We start from the raw sequence: 21,441 nt of genomic DNA, 5'->3' as shown, positions 1-21,441 counted from the left end.
CCGATCCGGCGGGAGGGAGGGGGGAGGGGCGGGATTTCCTGCGGGAGGCGCCGAGCCGGCCTTGGAAAAGGAGAAGGAGAAAGGGGGGCAGGGGGGGAGTGGGAGCCACCGTCCAGAGTGCCAGGGACCGAGCAGGGCCAGCCGGACCCCGGCGGGCGGCCGGGAGAGGTGAGGCTGCGGGGCCCGCGCTGGAGGTCAGCGCCCATGGGGGCGGGCGCAAACTAACTTTTCTTGCGGGATCGGCGGGCGCCTCCATCTCCTCGCTCCTTCCGTCCTCCTCGCGCCCCTTTTTCCATCCTCCGCGTTTATACCTCGGGCACTTGGCCCGCCCGGCTTCTCCCGCCGCTTTGTTTCCCGGTGGGCCTGGGCTGGGCTGGACCGGGGGGTTGCGCGGCGCTGGAGGGACATTCCGGGGGGCGGGGGAGCCAGCCCGACCCCAGGCACTGCCAAGGGCGTCCTCCGCCCGTGTCGGCCGCGGGCTCCGCGTGGGAGTGCCCCTGGGTTGGGCTTGGGACGTTTGGGGAGTGAGGGGTTCCCGGCCAGGGCCCCAGGCCTGCGCGGATCTCATGCCACAAGACTCTGGCAGTAAATTCGCGGCCACCGAGAAACTGACGTAAGCCTCTCTGCAGTGGAGTCCAGGGTCTGGGCTTCAGGTTCAGGCTTGGGGGGCTTGGGAGCCCCGTTTGTCAGCAGTGTCTGTGTCTGTTCTCTGCCCAGCTGCTCCTCCACCCGACAAGGGGCGAGGACGGGTCAGCAACAGGTGCTGTGCAGCTTCCCTCTCTGGCAGGCAGAGCCCCCAGAAATGGGGGGCCAGAAGCACTTCATGCCCTCCGTTCACAAAGAGCCCTAGGGCTAGGGCATCCAGCCATTAAAGTGAAGCCTTGAAGCCTCCGTAGGGAGGAATCTGGGGGCCGGTGCCTTTGACAGGGAGTGACCCTTGCCCGCCTGCCTGTGCCTGACCCTCCCGGCCCCACCTCCTGGCCCGCCAGTTGTCTGTGGGTGTCGGAGCCTCGGGCTGTGGAGAACAGGCTGCTGGCCCGGCCTGCCCCAGTATGTCATGCTGCCAGGGCCCCTCCTGCCCAAGGATGAGGTACTGCCAGGTGCCCTGGGGCCCCAGTGACTCAGCCTCCCCCTCCCAGAATGCCACCTCCCCGCCACCAATACTCCTCTCATGCACAGCAGCTTCCTCCGCACTTCAAGTGGCTCAGCATCACCATCGACTCCGAGGGGAGCCGGGGTGGCTTGGGGCTCCCTGAAGGTCTTGTTCTGCTCATCCTCTGCACTCCACTTCTGGGACCCTTGCAGGCTGTGGCCCAGCATTGGACAGAGGCCCTGTGCCTTTTCCTGACCCCTGAGACCAGTGCACCGCTGCTGCCTGAGGCCCAAGGGAATGCTGGCTGCTCTCTGGGTGGGCACTAGTGTTCCCCAGCCAAGCCTGGAAGATTGGTGTGCCTGGTCCCGGCCCATCCCGGAGCTGTCAGAAGCCACAAGCTGATATCCATCCAGATTTCCAGAGCCTCCACCCCTCAGAGACTGGCTTTCCTTTGTGTGGTGGCAGTTCACGGAGCATCTTTGGGAATATCCCTCAGCACCTGACGAGGAGCTGCTGCCTGGGATACCAGACTTGCTCCCCTGGAACCAGGAGCCCTCTGAGGGGCTGCGGCATGGCGTCCTGACGCCCCATCTTGGACCCGTTGCCTGCCTTTGCCCTGGACTCCTGAGCGCAGAGCTCAGCCCAGGAGCCAGGATGGGTCGTGAACAGGACCTGATCCTTGCTGTCAAGAATGGAGATGTGACCGGTGTGCAGAAACTGGTGGCAAAGGTCAAGGCCACAAAGACAAGTGAGTACTGGGTGGGACGAGCATCCCGCTGAGGCCCTCTGAGTGCTCAGTTCACAGAGGCTGGGGGGGTGTGGGGGGATGGGGGGGTGGGGGGATGGGGGTGGGTCATTGTGATCTGCATATTTGAGGAGGGTGGACTGTCTTGTTCTCAATAAGAAGTGCCTCTGTGTGAGAAAGCCAGAGAGAAAGTTGGGTCCCCCTTGCTGTGTGTCCTTAGGCAAGTCACTTAACCTCTCTGGGCTGCAGTTTCCTTGTCTGCAAAATGAGAGGGTTGAAGTACATTCATTCACATTGTTATCGAGTGCCTACTGCTTGTCACCCAGGCTGGAATACAGTGGCAGGATCTCGACTCACTGGAACCTCTGCCTTCTGGGTTCAAGCCATTCTCCTGCCTCGGCCTACCCAGTAGCTGGGATTACAGGTGTGTGCAACCACACCCAGCTAATTTTTAAAAATATTTTTGGTAGAGATGGTGTTTCACCATGTGGACCAGATTGGTCTCGAACTCCAGACCTCAAGTGATCCACCCACCTAGGCCTCCCAAAGTGCTAGGATTACAGACATGAGTCACCATGGCTGGCTCAGGCTCTGTTCTGAGCACTGACCATAGTAGTGAACAAAACAGACCTAAATTCCTGTCTTGGTGGAGTTGCCTTCTAGCAGGTGGTCTTTCTGATGTGTTCTTTGGAGACATGAGGTTTCTGACGATGAGTTAGAGAAGACTGAATAGACTGAATAGATAGAACTTCATCCCTACCCCCAACCTCAAATGCATACATTCCAACCGGAGCATCTCTGTGTTTGTGTGTTTGTGTCTTAAGAGGATATCTATAAGATAGCTTTTTTTTTTTTTTTTTCTTTTGAGACAGAGTCTTGCTTTCTCACCCAGGCTGGAGTGCAATGACATGATCTCAGCACACTGCAGCCTCTGCCTCCCAGGTTCAAGCGATTCTTCTGCCTTAGCCTCCTGAGTAGCTGGGATTACAGGCGCCTGACACCACACCTGGCTAATTTTTGTATTTTTACTAGAGACGGGGTTTCACTATCTTCGTCAGGCTGGTTTCGAACTCCTGACCTCAGGTGATCCACCCGCTTCAGCCTCCCAAAGTGCTAGGATTACAGGCGTGAACCACCGCACCAGGCCACAAGATAGCTTTTAAAAAGGGAGTTGTACTGCTTAAAGAAAGTTCAACACTCTCTAACAACTTGCTAAAGTTTCTCTTCCCCTGACATGTTTGCCCTGGGGTGGGGTGTGGCCAGAGCTCATTTACTGGAAGTTTTCACCTAGCCTTGGGACCTGACTGGGCTGTGGGGGCTCCATGCACAAGTGGCCACACCTGAGCCCCTTGTCTTGGGTCCCTCTGTGGTGTGACCCCCCCACAGGGAGAACAGACATCTGGGCTTCAGGGAGAGCTCTCTGGGCTGTCCCAAGAGGCCACTGGACTTGTCACCTTGAGATCCCAGATCAGCATGAGCAGGAGGTGGTTCCTGCCACCAGACTGAGGCAGGAGGAGTTCCCTGGATGGGATGGTCTCCTCTGGAGTTCAGGGGCTCTAGCCCCAAGGTACACCTTGGCCCTGTGCACAGGAAGGAGTACCCCAGGCTACCTGAACCCCTGGGGTATGGGTGCCGGAGGAAGGGCCTTAACCTCATGCGTCCACTGGCACACCGGGGCAGGAGACGCAGGGCCTGGAGAGGTGGAGCCATGGGATGGTCTTTGTGCCTAGGGAAGTGGACACAGGGTGGGTGCCACTGGGGAGGTGCTAAGGAGGCCCCGGGGGAGGGCCCTAAGGTCCAGCAGTGCAGCCACTCCCCTCCTCTGTCTCCTCTCTCACCTCTGTGTTGCTTTTGGCAACCTGCCCAGTGGGGCCTTGGTCAAGCTGCTGGCCTCACAGCTCTGGGGCCTCAAAGTGAGGCCCTAGGGAGGGCAGGAGGGAGGGGTTTGAAGGCTGGTGGCGGGAACTGCAGAGCCAGACTCAGGCTCTGAGAAGGTCCCTTGTGCCCAGTGGGAAACGTCTGTGGGGAACGAGGTCCCTTCCCTCAGTCCCAAAGGGGAGAATTCACCCTGCACAGGCTGTAGGCGCAGGCACAGCGTGACTGGGGCCTGGGATTCCTTGTGAGGCCCTGGCACTGTGCCTCCCCTCCCAGTCCTCTGAGAAGCTGGAGAGGCTGGTGACAAAAGTGAGATCACAAGGTGACATTTGCAAACCTTATAGTCTATGAAATATTATAATTTCCTCACTTGCCTGTGAGATAGGTATTTCAATATCCGTTCTGTAGATAAGGAAAGTGATACTCAGAGAGGGTTAGTGACTTGCCTAAAGTCACACAGCCATAGCATGGCAGAACAGAGGCAAAGCTGCACCCTGTCCCCTGTGCTCCACACTCAGCTGCCCATCAGAATTACCTAGGGATTGTTCTGTTCTTTTCTTTTTAAAGAGATGGGGTCTCACTTTGGGAGGCTGAGGTGGGCAGATCACTTGACGTCAGCAGTTCGAGACCAGCCTGGGCAACATGGTGAAGCCCCGTCTCTACTAAAAATACAAAAATTAGCTCAGTGTGGTGGCGAATGCCTGTAGTCCCAGCTACTCTGGAGGATGAAGCAAGAGGATCGCTTTAACCTGGGAGGCAGAGGTTGCAGTGAGCGGAGATTGCACCACTGCACTCCAGCCTGGGCAACAGAGCAAGAGTCTGTCTCAAAAAAAAAAAAAAAAAAAAAAGATAGGGAAAGAGATGGAGTCTCACTATGTTGCCCAGCCTTGAACTCCTGGGCTCTAGTGATCCTCCTGCCTCATCCTCCCACCTCAGCCTCCTGAGTGGCTAGTACTACAGGCAGTGCCACCATGCTGGCCTAGGGATGGTTTCAAAAGTGCAGACTGGGCCAGCCATGATGGCACACACCTATAGTCCTGTTGGCCCTGTGCACAGGAAGGAATCCCCCAGGACTCCTAGTTAGCCTAGAAGTTTGAGACTGGCCTGGGCAACATAGTACGATGCCATCTCTACAAAAAAATTAAGAAATGATCTGGGCATGGTGGCACACGCCTGTAGTCCTGCCTATTCAGGAGGCTGAGGTGGGAGGATCGCTTGAGTCGGGGAGGTCAAGGCTGCAGTGAGCCGAGATCGTGCCACTACACTCCAACCTGGGCAACAGAGCAAGACCCTATCTCAGAAAGTAATACATAAATAAAAATAAAAGTGTAGACTTTGAATTCTCCTCAAAATCGGACTCATCACAGAGGGCCTGGGACTCTGTGAATCAGAAAGTTCTCCAGTGATTCTGATACAGTTGTCAGAAGTGAGGCTGAGGACTGTTGCTCCATATCACAAGAAGGCAAAGGAAACTGCTAAAAGGGAGTTGTCAGGGCTCCCCTTTTTCCTTCTGGGGGTTAGCTAGAGCTTTATAGCTATCCAGAGAGAGAACAGGGAGGCGGGAGGTGCTCCCTCAGCCTCCTGCATTTGATATCAGGGCAATTCCCTGCCCCCACCCAGGTCCTCTTCAGGGAGCAGGTGGCTGAGAGAAGAGGGGTACAGTTGCCCTGGCCCTGCTTCCCACCCCTCGCCGTACCACTCCCTTTTCTGAACAATCTCCTTCTTTGGCCAGAGGAAATGGGGTATGCTGGGGCGGCCGGCTGAGCTCACATCCTCTGCCCGGGAGCCTAAATCAGGAGCCACCCTTCCACCCCCAGCACCAGGCCCGGGAAGAAGGTTGTACCGCAGGGGAAGTGCCTGGAGTCACTGCCAGGAACCGAGACCCTCTGCCCTCCCGCCAGGGTCCCCAGCCCGGTCACTCTGAGCCTCTTCCCCACCGCCTTTCCGGCCATTGTTCTGTAAAGAACGGAGCCACCCAGCCTGGCCCTTGCCCTGTTCCTGTCCTGCCTGTCACGTTGTCCTGCCCCTCCCTGGAGGGACTGCATCCCGCCACCCAGCTGCCTCATCCCAAATTGTCCAGGCTATTGGAGGAGGAGGGCTAAGGGAAGCGTGGGCGGCTGGAAGGGCGCTCTGTGTCTCTTCCCTGCTGACCACATCGTCTCCACTGGGGCTCAGAGAGGTACCGAGGCAGGCCAGGGTCACACAGCCAGAGTGAGCATTTGAACTGAGCGCTTCTGCTTCTAGAGCCTCTCTTCTTTCTACTGCCTCAAACGGTTCTGTATGGCAAGGACTTTCCAAGGGGACTGGAGGAAAATGGAGGTCTGTGTTTCTTCCCAGTGGCCACAGCCCCTTTAGCGTTTTGTCCCTCCCTGGCTCTGTCCTTACCTTTGTGGCATAGTGTCCTTCAGCTTGGCCCTCAGTGTAGCTGTCCCCTCCCTCTGTGCCATGCTCCCCACTGCCAGGTTGGTCCCTCCCCTCCCTGTTGGAATGAAGCCCTGTCCTGCCCAGGCTACTGGGGTATTCGGGGGCCCACCGGAGCCTGGGGGGCAGGCCTGAGCCAGCACGCTTGGCACTCCGCCCGGCCTGGCCGAGCCAGGCCCACTCCTTCCCTGCAGGGTGGGTTCTAGCAGGAGGCAGAGGCCGCCCATGATGACAGCGCTTCAAGAACCACTCCCACCAGTTCCCTGGCTCTCACAGGGAGCACACCTGCCTGAACCCTGCCCCGAGAGGGGGTGGCCCCAGCTCCTCTTGCCATCAACCTGCAGAGTTCTTGTCCAGGGCATGGACACCTCAGCTAAGACCCTGTAGGTGTGAAGTCAGCAGTAGCAGTGACTCCCTGGGCAGTCTGAGCACCCATGGGGATCCCAATGGGGACAGTGCGGGCCCTGTGCCAGCTCTTGTTGGTGGACCATCACCCTAACATCGGGATGGTATTGGCCAACACGTCAGGAGGGCTAGATGGTGAGAGCTCCTGTCTTTGCATATGACAAGGTCAGGCACTGTACTCACAGCCCTGTGAGCAGGTTCTGATCAGCTCATTTCCCAGTTGAGGACACTGAGCCTGGGAGGTTAAATGACTTGTCACAGTCACACAGCTGGCGCCTGGCAGAGCCAGTGTTGGGTAGAGGTCTTTCTAATGTCACCTTCCCCGGGGATGCCCCAGGACTGGGCATCGTGGCCTGCCCTTGAATACCTAGTGCCTCTTTCCTTCTCTCCCCTGGCCCCTTGGTCCAGTAGGACAACGTGACCAGCTGCCTGGCCCATTCAGGCAGGAATGCTAACCATGCACACCGTGGGCCTGTCCACTGAGGGCACATGGTGCCAGTCCCACCCCCCGCCCCCTTTGGCTCTATAAACAAGCGGGGCTGGGGCGAGGGGAAGCCAGCCGACTGCCGCAGCAGCAGCCTGCCCTCACTGCCCTCACGCTGCTGGGCCGGTGGGCCAGGGTGGGAAGCCACGGGGACGGGACGGGCGAAAGGCCATGGGGCAGGTGCTTTCCTGCATGCCAAGAGGTCAGCCGGGCTGCGACAGGCGGGGGGAGGGATGCTGGGTGAGGGCAGTCATCTGATGGCCCTGACACCTCCTGCCCTGACTCCCAGAGCTCCTGGGCTCCACAAAGAGGCTCAACGTGAACTACCAGGACGCTGACGGGTGAGTGGGAGCCCCGTCCCTCTGCAGAGCTGCCGGGTGGGGCCAGCAGAGCCCCGGGGGCGGGGCTGGAGGGAAAGACCCTGAGGCCCAGAGCCCCTTTCCCTCTCAAACTTGGCCCTGGAAGTGTATTTGCTGCGAGCTGTGGGTCCTGTCCCTAGGCTGGAGGGAGGGGGCACCCGCCCACCCGTGGAGTTAGCGCTGAGTGAGGGGAGGGGCCTTGGTGCCCCTCTGCGGGGCCTCCTGGGGTCAGATTCCTTCGGGGCCCCCTTTTCTCCCTGGAGGGTAGGAGCCCTCAGGCTTCTGCTCCCACGGCCCCCTCCCCTGGGCCAGCTGGGACGGGGGGGGCGAGACAAACGGGCCTCTCAGCACAGACACTGAGCTCTTTCATGCTGTGGCTCAGCCACTGCGCTCCCACGGCAGGGCTGGCGGGGTGTGGGGGGGATCAGCCACTGCGCTCCCACGGCAGGGCTGGCGGGGTGTGGGGGGGATCAGCCACTGCGCTCCCACGGCAGGGCTGGCGGGGTGTGGGGGGATCAGCCACTGCGCTCCCACGGCAGGGCTGGCGGGGTGTGGGGGGATCAGCCACTGCGCTCCCACGGCAGGGCTGGTGGGGTATTGGGGAGCCAGCCACTGTGCTCCCATGGCAGGGCTGGCGGGGTTGTGGGGGTGTCAGTAACCCATCCTTGCCAGCCCCAGGATAGGTTTGGGTATGGAAGACCAGGATTTGAGGGTGGGGGCTGCCCACCAACACCCCAACTTTGTGTCCTCCCACACCAGATTCTCTGCCCTCCACCATGCTGCTTTGGGGGGCAGCCTGGAGCTCATAGCCTTGCTGCTAGAGGCTCAGGCCACTGTTGACATCAAGGACAGCAATGGTGAGACCCCCATGTGCCCCCGACTCCCACTCCAGGCAGGTAGGGGCCCTACCCAGACCCTGGGACCAGAACTTGCTCCCATGACAACGTAGCAATGCTAATAGTTGTTAGCACAGCATCTCTGGGCTTGCAAGTGGCTTTTCCCTGTTTAATCTTCACAGCCTTCTTGCGCAGGGGACTGGTACTAACATCCCATTATTCAGATGAGTAGGTTGAGGCTCAGCGAGGTTTTGCTGCTGTCCTGGGGTCATCATGATCCATGATGGGCACAGCAGGACTCTGGCTTCAGCCCTGTCAAGCCGGACCTCTTCCTAACCACACCTGGATGAAGCCAGCATTGCATCCCCTTGGGCTCTGCCCTCCCAGCTGGGCTTGCTCCATCCTCTGCTCAGTTCCTCTCCACACCCAAGGCCATCCCAGGACCTCCCTCAGAATCGCTTTCCTCCTGCCAGGCATGCGCCCGCTGCACTACGCAGCCTGGCAGGGCCGGCTGGAGCCTGTGAGGCTGCTGCTGCGCGCCTCTGCGGCTGTCAATGCCGCCTCACTGGACGGACAGATCCCCCTTCACCTGGCCGCGCAGTATGGACACTATGAGGTGGTACGTGAGGCCGCCCACAGGGGCGTGGTGTGGGGCGGGGTGGGGTGCCAGACAGGCCAGGCCCCCTCACTTGGCTCCCCCCACCCCAGTCAGAAATGCTCCTCCAACATCAGTCCAACCCATGCCTGGTCAACAAGGCCAAGAAGACACCCCTGGACCTGGCCTGTGAATTTGGCCGACTCAAGGTGAGGCCCGCAGCCCTGGGGTGCTGGGTCCTGGACGTCTACAGGGTCTCAGGAGGAGGCTCTAACTGGGCGCTGGGTGCTGCAGGTGGCCCAGCTGCTACTGAACAGCCACTTATGTGTGGCACTGCTGGAGGGCGAGGCCAAGGACCCTTGTGACCCCAACTATACCACGCCCCTGCACTTGGCTGCCAAGAATGGCCACAGAGAAGTCATCAGGTACTCTTGGGGTCCCCCCGCTTCCTCTTCACCTGCCTGCAGGACAATTGGTGCCCCTCAGTGCCCTCCCCTGCTGCCCTCATCCCCCAGGCTCTCCATCTCCCAGGCCCCCAGCAGTCAGCACCCCCTCCTGCCCCACCTCCCTTGTGACTCCCCTTGTCCACTGCAGGCAGCTCCTGAGAGCTGGGATCGAGATCAACCGCCAGACCAAGACGGGTACGGCGCTCCACGAGGCCGCGCTGTATGGCAAGACCGAGGTGGTGCGGCTGCTCCTGGAGGTGGGTGTGCGCCCCTGCTCCCTCACAGGTGTCCATGGAGCCTCTGCCCTGTGCCCCAACTGGGCTGGGGAGGTACGGGACGGAGGACTCCAGCATGGTTTTTGCATTAACATCAGGGAAGAGGCCTGATTTCCTTCTGAATGGTGCCGAGGCAGTGCAGATGGATCGGGGGCAGACCAACCTGATTGGCACCCCAGATGTGCCTCTTACTAGCTGAGTGAACTTGAGCTTGTCCTTGACTGAGTCCCTGAGCTTCTATTTCCTCATCTGTAAAATCTGAAAATAATAGTACCTATGTCCCGGGTAGCTGAGAGAATCGGGTGAGGAGTGTCAAAGTGCCCAGTGTGTGCTCATGCGATGCTGTGCACCCAGGGAGGTGTGGACGTGAACATCCGGAACACGTATAACCAGACGGCGCTGGACATAGTGAATCAGTTCACCACCTCCCAGGCCAGCCGGGAAATCAAGCAGCTACTGCGGGGTGAGTGCGGGGGAGGATACCCTGCCCAGGGGGGCCTGGAGCTGCTCAAGTAGGTACCAGGATGTGGAGGGGGAGTGGACGTCCCTGGGGGAGGGTTGTCAAGGGGATGAGGGGTGGAAAGATGCCCTAAGGACCCTTAGATGACACCTGTCCCCCGCCCCATTCTCTTAGAGGCCTCAGGGATCCTGAAGGTCCGAGCACTCAAAGATTTCTGGAACCTCCACGATCCCACTGCTCTCAATGTCCGGGCAGGGGATGTCATCACGGTGAGGGACCCCAATCAGGCATTGCAAATACAAATGATTGCTGTTACTTATTTGGGTACCCGCTATGTTACCAGGTTCTGATCTGAGGTCTCTATATGTACTCTCATTTAATTCTTCCCAAGGCCGGGGAAGGCAGTGCTATTAGCATTTCTTCTTTAGAGATGACAAAATTGAGAATTAAACAAAATAAAATCAAGAGAAATTAAAGTGACTTGCCCAAGGTCACACAGCTAGCAAGTAGTGGAGCTGGGATTTGACCACAGGCTGCCACTGGGGCTTGCCCTGGAGGCACGGGGGAGATTGAGCTGGCTGCTGGCAGCAGGGGTGGAACTTGGGCCAGTGTGGGCATCAGAGGCTAACTCCTCAGGGGTAGGGGAAGAGCTGGACCAGGGTTGCCGGACCGCAGCTGTAGAGACAACTGTTTGCCACTTGCCTGGTGCTGGGAGTGACCGTCCCCACTCCCCACCCCTGGCCACAGGTGCTGGAACAGCATCCCGACGGCCGCTGGAAGGGCCACATCCACGAGAGCCAGAGGGGCACAGACCGCATAGGCTACTTCCCCCCGGGCATTGTGGAGGTGGTCAGCAAGCGGGTGGGCATCCCTGCAGCCCGCCTCCCCTCCGCACCTGCCCCCCTGCGCCCAGGCTTCTCCCGAACACCACAGCCTCCTGCTGAAGAACCCCCGCACCCTCTTACCTACAGCCAGCTCCCTCGGGTGGGCCTCAGCCCAGACAGCCCAGGTACCTGCTCCCAGGGGGCAGTGCTGGGCACTGTGTGGGCGTGTGGCCTGGGCAAGCTGCCAGTCAGCTGTCAGCAGCATCCCTTGGGGCTCTGACCCTTTGGCTTCTGCCCCCCACAGCAGGTGACAGGAATAGCGTGGGCAGCGAGGGCAGCGTGGGCAGCATCCGCAGTGCCGGCAGCGGGCAGAGCTCTGAGGGCACTAACGGCCACGGCCCTGGCCTCCTGATTGAGAACGCCCAGGTAGGATGGTGGGGTCACGGACCAGGGCAGGGCTCACCCCCCACTGCCAGTTCCCCACATGCTGAGTTGGCTCCTGCCCTGTCTCCAGCCACTGCCCTCAGCTGGAGAGGACCAGGTGCTGCCAGGACTCCACCCACCATCCCTGGCAGGTAGGAAGGGTCAGGGGACCTGGGTTGGCTAGGAGAGGTGCAGGTAAGGAGGCCGAGGATAGGCACCCCTTCCTCCTGCCACCTCTCCATTCCATTTTTCTCCCTCCTTGAAGACAACCTGAGCCACCACCCTCTGACCAACTGCCGCTCTGGGGAGCAGATCTTCACCCAGGACGTACGGCCGGAACAGCTGCTGGAGGGGAAGGTGTGACCTCCATTGGGGTGCACTGTGGGCCTTGGGGTGGGTAGGGCAGGGGAGATGCAAGGGCCTCTGGACTGAAGCCCCACTCAGGCAGGCCTTGAGCTCCTGGTGGGGGCTGGGGCCTTGGTCCAGCTTCTGCTAATTCTGCCGCCTTCCCCCACCCCGCAGGACGCGCAGGCCATTCATAACTGGCTAAGCGAGTTCCAGCTGGAGGGCTACACTGCCCACTTTCTGCAGGCCGGCTATGATGTGCCTACCATCAGCCGCATGACGCCTGAGGTGGGTGCTGCAGCTGGGAAGCAGTGCCCAGTGGGCAGGGGAGGGCCCAGCAGGCAGGGGAGGGGCCTGATGGCCAGACTGTGTGTGGCAGGACCTGACGGCCATCGGGGTGACCAAGCCTGGGCACAGGAAGAAGATCGCCTCCGAGATCGCTCAGCTCAGCATCGCCGAGTGGCTGCCCAGCTACATCCCAGTGAGCCATCAAGGGTGACTGGGGAGTGGGGCATGTGCTGTCACCCTCAGCTGTGGCTTTGCGGTGCCTTTTCCCCTCTGGCTGGGGGCAGAGGCTGGCTGGGAGCTGTTCTGAGGACGGTGTTCTTCCAGACGGACCTGCTGGAGTGGCTGTGTGCACTGGGGCTGCCGCAGTACCACAAGCAGCTGGTGAGCAGTGGCTATGACTCCATGGGGCTGGTGGCCGACCTCACCTGGGAGGAGCTGCAGGAGATTGGGGTCAACAAGCTCGGTAAGGACTGCCCTGAGGCCCGGCTGGGCCCCCACCTGCCTCCGGGATCTCCAAGAGGAGAGAGAATGGGACCCAGCGGTGACCAGGACAACCCCAGCCCCAGCTAACCTTGCCACTTCCGTCCCCCATGTCAGGGCATCAGAAGAAGCTCATGCTGGGGGTGAAGCGACTGGCAGAGCTTCGGCGGGGCCTGCTGCAGGGGGAGGCCCTCAGCGAAGGCGGGCGCCGGCTGGCCAAGGGTCCGGAGCTGATGGCCATCGAGGGGCTGGAGAACGGGGAAGGCCCAGCTACGACTGGCCCACGGCTCCTCACCTTCCAGGGCAGCGAACTAAGCCCAGAGCTACAAGCGGCCATGGCAGGGGGTGGCCCTGAACCACTCCCCCTTCCACCTGCCCGCTCTCCCAGCCAGGAGAGCATCGGGGCACGCTCACGGGGGTCTGGCCACTCACAGGAACCGCCTGCCCCACAGCCCAGCAGTGGAGATCCCAGCAACCCCCAGGAGAGGAACCTTCCAGAGGGCACAGAGCGGCCCCCTAAGCTTTGTTCCTCACTTCCTGGCCAAGGACCCCCACCCTATGTTTTTATGTACCCCCAGGCCTCACCCTCCAGCCCGGCCCCAGGAGGGGCCCCACCTCCTGGCGCACCCTGGGCCTTCTCCTATTTGGCTGGGCCCCCTGCCACTCCCCCAGACCCGCCTCGACCTAAACGCCGGTCCCACAGCCTAAGCCGCCCTGGCCCCACGGAGGGGGATGCTGAAGGGGAGGCCGAAGGGCCGGTGGGCAGCGCCCTGGGCAGTTATGCTACCCTTACCCGGCGGCCAGGACGAAGCGCCCTTGTCCGGACCAGTCCTAGCGTGACCCCAACTCCAGCTCGGGGGACTCCTCGCAGTCAGTCCTTCGCCCTGCGGGCCCGGCGCAAAGGCCCCCCGCCCCCACCCCCCAAACGCCTCAGCTCCGTCTCTGGCCCCAGCCCGGAGCCACCTCCACTAGATGGGAGCCCAGGGCCCAAGGAAGGGGCCACAGGGCCCCGAAGGCGAACACTGAGTGAACCCGCTGGCCCCTCAGAGCCCACTGGCCCACCTGCCGCAGCTGGGCCTGCATCAGACACAGAGGAGGAGGAGCCAGGCCCCGAGGGGATGCCCCCATCTCGGGGCAGCTCCGGGGAAGGGCTGCCGTTTGCAGAGGAAGGGAACCTGACCATCAAACAGCGCCCGAAGCCCGCTGGTCCCCCGCCCCGAGAGACACCCGTGCCTTCTGGCCTTGATTTCAACCTCACGGAATCAGACACTGTTAAGCGGAGGCCCAAGTGCCGCGAGAGAGAGCCGCTGCAGACCGCATTGCTGGCCTTCGGAGTGGCCAGCGCCACGCCTGACCCCGCTGCCCCCCTGCCTTCCCCAACTCCTGGCGAGTCTCCTTTAGCTTCTAGCCCTCCCCAGCCTGAGCCCAGCAGCCTTCCAGCCCAAGGAGTTCCAACCCCCCTTGCTCCCAGCCCTGCCACGCAGCCTCCAGTGCCACCCTGCCCAGGGCCAGGTCTGGAAAGCTCAGCTGCTAGTCGGTGGAATGGGGAGACAGAACCCCCGGCCGCCCCTGCCGCCCTCCTCAAGGTGCCCGGAGCAGGTAAGAGGGGAGGCCTGTGGGAGAGGCACTGCTGGCAGGGTTATGTCTGGCTCAGCCAAGTCCCAGGCCAACCATTTTGTCTCTGCAGGAACAGCCCCCAAGCCTGTGTCAGTGGCCTGCACCCAGCTGGCATTTTCTGGCCCTAAGCTAGCGTCCCGGCTCGGCCCCCGCCCGGTGCCTCCTCCACGGCCTGAGAGCACTGGGACTGTGGGCCCAGGCCAGGCCCAGCAGAGACTAGAGCAGACCAGCTCGTCGCTGGCAGCTGCACTGAGAGCCGCAGAGAAGAGCATTGGCACGGAGGAGCAAGAGGGGTGAGGGGGGCCGGATGGGGAGGGAGAGAAGGCTGCGGAGAAACGGCGCTCCCTGCATCCTCTGCCCAGGGACCATGGGGATGTTGGAGGGGGACACTGCAGGCACTAATGGGATAAGAGGCCAGGTGTTGGACTCACCCAGATAAGGGAATCTTGGTGGCTGCCATTTAGGAGGCACATGAGCCTGGCCAGTCCCTTGCCTCTCTGAGCCTCTGGGAGCTATGACAGCTCCCTGCCCCAGGGCCAGTGGGGTACAGGCCAGTGGCTAATCTGACCACATCCTTCCCCTTGCTGCAGCGCCCCCAGTGCCTCCACCAAGCACATTCTGGATGACATCAGCACCATGTTCGATGCCCTGGCTGACCAGCTGGACGCCATGCTGGACTGAGCCCTCCAGCAGTGCCCACTGTGACCTGCCGAAGTCCACTGCCTTTGCCCCAGCACAAAAGAGGCCCCTGCCACCCTAGGGATGGGCCAAAGGCTGGTCAGGCTGAAGCGCCCCTCCTAGCAGGGCCCCTTCCCACTCCAAGCCAGCGGCTGTGGGCACCGCAGCTCTCGTGGGGCAGCCCAGCTTCTCAGAACCTGACTAGCGAGGGGCCTCCGCTGCATCTCAGCCAAGCCCCTCCCAGGGTGATCTGACCGACAGCCCTGCTCCTGGACAGGGACCCTGGTAAGAGCTCTCTCCTCAGGGAGGAAGCGGGGATGGGGCTCTAGGGGTGCTTTCTCTGTACCCCCCAGCCTGTGTCCCAAGTTGTTGTGCCAAGGGAATGCCTCTTGCCACCCACCATCCTGCCCAGGCCCTGAGAGGCTGGAGGAGGCATGTGTCTGGCCGGGCCCCCTCTCCGTAGGTGTACAGAGGACATGTAAATACACAGCGGTGGTGCCCAGGCAGCTCCTGCCCCCGCCTTCCCTCACTGAGGCAGAGCTAGCAGGGGTGGGAGGCAGTGGGGTTAACAGATCCCACAAGTCCTAACTTTTCAATTGTAAATGTTATTTTTTAAGCAGAGAGAAATGCATATATTTTAAATGGAATTTATTCTATCTATTAACTGCCTGAGAGGACACAATGGGGGAGGGGCTTCGGACCATAGCAGGAGCCCCGGCTGCCCACCTGAGGGCAGGGAGAGCCTGACCCCGTTGGCCCAGGCCCTGGCTCTGTAACCATTAACCTCTTCCCCCAACTAACACCAATGAAAACACCATTCCACGTGACTGGGCTGTGTGTTTGCCTCTGTGACATGGGGACCCCTGACCCCAGGGGTCTCGCCTGAGCCAGACCTGAGGGACCCACCAGCGTAGATGGAGGAAGGCTGAGGCCTCCCTTTGCCAGCCACCGCCATGGGTGGGCAGACCCTGCAGTGGCCTTACAGACCAGCCACAGGTGTTTCTTAGCAATTGACACATTTTAATACAAACCAGTCTACATTCATTCCTAAAAGGCTCATTTCCAGTAAAAAATATACACTAGTAGAAACTTCTCCCAGAACTGGGGCAGAGGCTGAGGAGACCTGGGCCAGATTCCCCGAGACTGACAGGCAGCCAGCTTGAGCCAGGCACAGGAAGAGGCTCCAGGGCGAAGCGGGGCCCTGCTCCGTCTTCAGGTTCAGGCGGGAGACTCCCCCGCAGAGGGAGGGAGGGGAGGCACTCGGGGCCACATCCAGGCAAGCACCACCACCCTGCCCTCCACGGCAGCCTTGGGAGTTGGACGCGTTGGCCAAGGCTGCTGCTGTTGCTTCTCCAAAGAAGGTTCGCTTCAAGGCCATGTCCAGGGACCCACAAGCAGAGGCACTGGGGGGCAAGGGATCCCCAAGGGGGCAGGGGATCCCCAAGGGGACAGCCCACAGGTAAGGGGGTTGAGGGCCCCTCTAGGGAGCGCCTGAGGCCATACATTCAAGAGTGTCCCTGGTGAGGCCCAGAGAAGAGCCAGGACTGGCCAAGGGCCCAAGCCGTCAGCTCCTCCACAGTGAGCCCCAGGGCCCAGGAAGACAGCGGGGTCTGACACGGGGAGCTGGGCTTCCAGTGCCACGGGTGCAGCAAACCCGGAAACATTCATGATACCAACTCCCCTGTTCAGAAATGGGTCTGGCTTTAGCCCCAGGGATGGGGGCAACTACGGCCACCACAGCCAGTGGCTCAGAAGGGAGAGTTCATGCCCAGCTTAGTTTCAAACTGCAGCTTCTGTCGCTTCTGGTAGCGGACTCGGACCCTGGTGGGGCAGGAAATTAAAGTACAGGTTGGCAATGATCCTTAGACCAGGGGCCAGGGCAGGACAACAGAGGAGAAGGGAGGGATGGGCAGCGGAAAGGTGGGGGAGTGTCGCCAAGGGAGTGACTGGTTTAGGGAACACGCCTGAGCCCAGAGGGAGGCGCCCTGCTGACAGCTCACCGAATCTCATGTAGCTTCACGATCTCATTGGTCACCACCACAAGGACCAGGGACAGGCAGCCCAGGAGCCATGTCAGCAAGGGCACGTCCTCCAGGCCAAAGTGGACATGGCTGTCCCTGTGCGTCCAGAGCTGCAGGTCCACGGCCGTCTGGACCACCTGACCCAGCAGCCTGTGGGAGGCAGCGGCCCCGTGTGAGCCCTGACACTGCCTGCTTCCTGGTACAGCAGTTAGCTCAGGCAGGGCACAGTTAAACCTCTGGCCCCGGTCCCGCCCTCCAATCCTAGCCCTGCAGAAGCCCCTCTCCTCCCCAGCCCGCATTCTGCCCTCCATCCTAGCAATACTCACACCACAGGCACTGTCACGGCCCACCAGAGGTTGGTCAAGGGGCTCTTTCTCCACAGGGGCTTGGTGCGATGCACATGGGTGATGGAAATGAAGACTGGGGAAAGTGGGGCGATGTGGGGGTCAGACTTCCATAGTGGAGCTCCTCTCCCACCATCATCTGTGCCCTCCCAGGGAGCCCTCTCACCAGTGTGCAGAACAATCAGGGCGGCCGTGAGCTTCTGAGCCGACAGCAGTCCGTTGGCAAAGTCCTCAAACCAGGCTGGAGCCCTGTCGTCGTTGCTGCCAAAGTGAGGCATGGGCTCAGCCCCTCTGGGGCCGCAGGGAGGTAGGGAGGAAGGGGAGGGAGGAAGCCTTGAGGCGAGGCAGGCGATGGGTGGATCTCCGGGGCTGGGACCCACCTGGTCAGCATGATGGAGGAGCAGTTGGTGAGGTTGCGGGCCCGGGAGCTATCACAGAAGCTCTGCAGTGTGAAGCCAAAGCAGATGAGGCACGAGCTGATGGTGAGGCTGAACTTGAGCAGGAAGCAGAGCAGGAAGTAGTGCTGGGTCTGCCGGGGAACAAGGCCAGTCACTCCTGGGGCGCACAGCCCCTCTGCCGGCTGCTCCTAGCTCTTCCACGTACTCAACAGGCTCTTAGTAAATGGTCAGGCCTGGGGTATAGGGAGCTCACGCCCCAGCAAGGATCTTTCCCAGCTCTGTGCCGCCACCTCCTCTTTGATCTGGGGGAAGACTAGGAACCAAGTGCCAGCTTCCCAGTTCTGCTGAAGTCTCCCATCCAGAGCCTTCCAGATTAGCCCCTCTCTCCTCCCCCAACCCTCAGTCCCTTCCATGCTCACTTGCGAGGCTCATGGGGTCTGCTTTGCTTACCTTCTTGGGAATGGACTGGAGGTTTTTTCCTGTTGCCATAGACATGATGGAGCTATGGGGGGGCTTCCCCAGCAGAGAGATGCTGAAAAGCAGAGATCACGTAGAGGGATGGTGACAATGACCCTCTGTCCCTCAATTCTCACAGAGGGAGCCTCTAGGGAGTCTTGCGTGTGAGGTCGAGTCTGGCGAGGGGATGGAGTAAAACAAAGGCTGGGTGGCAGTGGCTCACACCTGTAATCCCAGCACTTTGGGAGGCCAAGACGGGCAGATCATTTGAGGTCAGGAGTTCAAAACCAGCCTGGCCAACATGGCAAAACCCCAACTCTACTAAAAATACAAAAATTAACCAGGCGTGGTAGTGGGCACCTATAATCGCAGCTACTCAGGAGGCTGAGGCAGGAGAATCACTTGAGCCCGGGAGGCGGAGGTTGCAATGAGCAGAGATTGCACCATTGCACTCCAGCCTGGGTGACAGAGTGAGATTCCATCTCAAAAAAAAAAAAAAAAAAAAAAAGACAAAGGGGGTTCCCTCTATGTCTCCTGTACCAGAGGAGGTGAGCCCTGAGCAGTTCCAGAACCTTGGGCTCCTAGGGCTGCACAGTGACATCCAGACACCTCCAGCTTGGGCTTGGGGGGTGGGGAAGCTGCACGGCATCTCACCTGAGCAGAGGGTAGCAAAAGCAGGACAGCCACAGGATGTCAGTGGTACTCAGGAGTGGCGGCAGCTGGACCAGGCAAGAAAGGAACTAAACCAGGAAAGAAGCCAAGAGCCACAGTTCAATTCAGGAAAATAATAAGGGCATAGGAGCCCCTGAGCTCCCTTGCCCCAGGCCCAGATAGATGCTCACATCCTGCCAGAGGGAAGTGGGACTGGAGGGAATACTGTTCTGCCAGTGAGTGTCATCTCCAAAAGCCCAGGGGCTTCACAGGGCTCTGGGGGCCCCTTGACTGTACTGCTACCCCCAGCCTCCCTCCTCAGATGTTCAGCTGGCCCCTGAGTGAAGGGGCGAGTGGCACGGGGGTGATGCCTGTGCGGGCCCCACCTCACCTGGATGACCACGAGAGTCAGCTGGCACTGCAGCAGGAAGAGGAAGCACTTACGGATGCCATAGGTGGCGTGCCGAGCCTAGGGACCAAGAGGGACAGATTATGGCTGGGTCTGCCTGTCCTCTCCCAGGCCCAACAGGTGACACACTTCAGCCAAGAGACAGACTCCCAGGATGCTTCTATGAGGGGAGCAGAGGCAAATGTTACTGCCTGGGAGAGCCCACTCGGAGGGCTGGGGCATGAGGTCCCCCAGATAGGTCCTGTGCTGCTACTCCCACCCCGGGCGGGTCCTGCGTCTCTCCTCCTTTGCCTGCCAAAGCACCCACCTGTTCGATAAGCCGGATGATGCTGATGGTCTCCTCCTGGCGAAAGGTCAGGGAGCAGGGAAGGCTGTTGAGCTGCCCTGACAGCTGCAGGGGAGAAAGGCCATCCGAGGCCTGGGCCATGCTGGTGCTGGTGGCGTAGCCAAAGGTCTCCCAGGAGCAACGGGACGGGTACAGGGGATCCAGGGCAATGCTGCTCAGGGTGGGAGACACACACCCTTCAGCTGCATCTCCCACAGGACTGGGCACCCCACCCTCTTCTCCCACCGTGCCCAAGTGCATTGGTCCCAGCCAGGGTGAGGTCGGCCATGGTACACACCCCCAGCCCCATGCAGGCCCATCTGACCCTCTGGTGTGGGAGGTAGAGGCTGGCCCACAGGCTCCAGGGTCCCGCCCTGACCTGATGTCACTCTGGAGGAAGAGGCAGCTGTTCCGCAGGTTGGCAGAGCTGCCCAGGCAGCAGGTCACCTCCCCGTACTCTTGCATGATCTTTATCATCTCACACATGGCTGAGGACAGCATATGAGGGCACAAGAGTCAGGCAGGCAGAGCGCCATGTGGGCGCTGGGCAGACCCATGGGACAGGACAGCAGGAGGCAATGGGAGGTAGGCCCCTCTTTGAAACAACCCCACCCCCAGCAGCGGGATCATGTGAACATTGGCCCTTCTGACTCCAACCCACAAGATTCCCCAGCTGATCCCAGCCCAGGTTTCTTCACTCCCTGCATGGAAAACCTACATCCCTCCAGAGCCCACAGGGTGCCTGGGCCCAGGCAGAGCTCAGCCACAAGGACCAGGCTGCCCAAGTACCCGTGGCCACAGCACTCACTCTCCGGGGTGCAGTCGGTGAAGAGGGGCACTAGCAGGGGCACGTTGTCAATGTTCTGCAGGTGGGGCCGCACTTGGTGGATACCCCGGGGCAGCTTAGCCTGGAGAAAGCAGAGATGCCGGTGGCTTCAGGATGGGGACCAGCATCCCTCCATCCCTCCCCTTCATGTGCCTGCCCACTACCTCTCTACCTCTCCCCTGGACCAGCTATGGGACCACTACAGGAACACGTGAGACAGATCCTGCCATCGTACCCGGTTGGAGTCCTCCAGGAAGCTGGGGATGTCGCTGTCTGTAGGCTGGAAGCTGATGAGGTCGGAGTGGCCCTCCTCCTCCATGAGGAGGAGCCCTTCTGCATCGTCTCGGGACACTGTGGAGACAAAAGCCTCTCCCTCACCTTGGGGCCAGCCTTCTGGGGCCCTGTCCTTGCCCTGCAGATGGCAGAGAATTTCCTGCCTCTGTGTCCACTCCTTCCTGCTGACTACTGTTTCCCACAGGGACATCACAGCCATTTCCCAAGGGAATGTATTTATCTGGAGGGCTCTTGGGAGGCTCTTCCTGGCTGTGGCTCTGAGGAGGGGAATCCTCCCACCGCCACCCCGTCCCCACCCCACGCCTTTGCCCTTACCCTGATTCAGGTCATCGTGTAGGGAGCCTGCATGGCTGGGGCTGGAGGGGGGGATCTCGGAGCCAGGCATGTCACCATTGGGCGTGAGGGAGATGTGGCAGTTCCAGCCTGTCTCCAGGCCCATTTTTTCTGCAAATACCTGTGAAGGGCAGACAGCCATGAACATATGGGTCCAAAAGCCCATGGGAGACAGAGTTAGTGGTGGCAGAGGGGATGGCTCTCCCCACCTTGCTTTTGAGCTCATCCTCCAAAGAGAAGTAGACAAAGCGGATGCAGGCGTTGACGAGCCCGTCGATGAGGCGTACGATGTCCAGCCGGGCCTGGTACTGGGAGGACACCATGCCCATGAAGATCTGGCCGCTCAGGGCCTGCATGCAGTCTTCCTTCTCCAGCACCTCCCCGATCCCTTCTTCAGGCAGGACACACAGGACACAGCCCGATCAGGACACCCAGGAACCAGCCCAGGGCCACACACACAGATGCCGCGCCCAAATCAAGGAGCACACAGGCCCCAGGGGACCACACACAGCCACGGATGCACACAGCCAAGACACACGAAGGAGTCGACAGACACAGGAGAAAAGACAATGAAAGGTATGCATCAGTCAGGTGGCTGAATCCGAGCTGGGAGCCATGACAGGGCATGGCTTCAGCTTCTGCCCAGCCCTGCTCCAGGGCTGGGGGACCGGCCCCACCCTCAGAAATAGCTTCAATTCACGGTCTCTTGGGTTGAAAAAACCCGGGAAGTGTGTG

General features: G+C 60.5%; 2 protein-coding genes across 13 annotated transcripts in view; one reads left to right on the top strand and one right to left on the bottom strand.

Annotated features, from left to right (window-relative positions):
* The first annotated feature begins 41 nt into the window (after positions 1-41).
* On the top strand, positions 42-15,476 carry LOC105469161 (CASK interacting protein 2). Of its 4 annotated transcripts, none has more exons than XM_011719819.3 (20): positions 42-168; positions 1,183-1,841; positions 7,313-7,364; positions 8,142-8,239; positions 8,692-8,837; positions 8,927-9,022; positions 9,108-9,238; positions 9,408-9,516; positions 9,889-9,997; positions 10,169-10,263; positions 10,742-11,003; positions 11,123-11,244; positions 11,333-11,393; positions 11,507-11,598; positions 11,764-11,874; positions 11,966-12,067; positions 12,199-12,337; positions 12,472-13,953; positions 14,042-14,264; positions 14,562-15,476. In XM_011719819.3, the coding sequence occupies exons 2-20, from the start codon at positions 1,748-1,750 to the stop codon at positions 14,650-14,652; spliced, it is 3,615 nt and encodes a 1,204-aa protein (XP_011718121.1). In that variant the 5' UTR covers positions 42-168; positions 1,183-1,747; the 3' UTR covers positions 14,653-15,476. The 4 variants fall into 4 exon arrangements, with proteins under 4 accessions (XP_011718121.1, XP_011718120.1, XP_011718122.1 ...); XM_011719818.3 differs by having other exon boundaries at positions 63-168; positions 1,306-1,841; XM_011719820.3 differs by having other exon boundaries at positions 67-168; positions 1,180-1,841.
* Positions 15,477-15,648: 172 nt separating this feature from the next.
* The window catches only part of LOC105469163 (transmembrane protein 94), a 45,684-nt gene continuing 39,891 nt past the window's right edge, over positions 15,649-21,441 (bottom strand). For 5 of the 9 annotated variants that reach the window (XM_011719825.3, XM_011719822.3, XM_011719823.3 and 2 more), the window contains 13 exons: positions 20,916-21,097; positions 20,689-20,827; positions 20,315-20,430; positions 20,062-20,161; positions 19,633-19,741; positions 19,236-19,425; positions 18,911-18,988; positions 18,523-18,608; positions 17,863-17,944; positions 17,395-17,543; positions 16,997-17,275; positions 16,650-16,820; positions 15,649-16,470 (listed from right to left, as the gene is read on the bottom strand). In XM_011719825.3, the coding sequence (XP_011718127.1) occupies positions 16,398-16,470; positions 16,650-16,820; positions 16,997-17,275; positions 17,395-17,543; positions 17,863-17,944; positions 18,523-18,608; positions 18,911-18,988; positions 19,236-19,425; positions 19,633-19,741; positions 20,062-20,161; positions 20,315-20,430; positions 20,689-20,827; positions 20,916-21,097 (1,754 nt within the window). In that variant the 3' untranslated portion in view covers positions 15,649-16,397. The remainder of the gene's footprint in view (positions 16,471-16,649; positions 16,821-16,996; positions 17,276-17,394; positions 17,544-17,862; positions 17,945-18,522; positions 18,609-18,910; positions 18,989-19,235; positions 19,426-19,632; positions 19,742-20,061; positions 20,162-20,314; positions 20,431-20,688; positions 20,828-20,915; positions 21,098-21,441) is intronic. The other 4 variants (XM_024788911.2, XM_011719830.3, XM_011719828.3 and 1 more) reach the window with 1 other exon arrangement.

Source organism: Macaca nemestrina, chromosome 17 (assembly GCF_043159975.1).
Source record: "Macaca nemestrina isolate mMacNem1 chromosome 17, mMacNem.hap1, whole genome shotgun sequence".
Lineage (NCBI taxonomy): Eukaryota > Metazoa > Chordata > Mammalia > Primates > Cercopithecidae > Macaca > Macaca nemestrina.
This window is presented reverse-complemented; position numbering and strand designations above follow the sequence as displayed.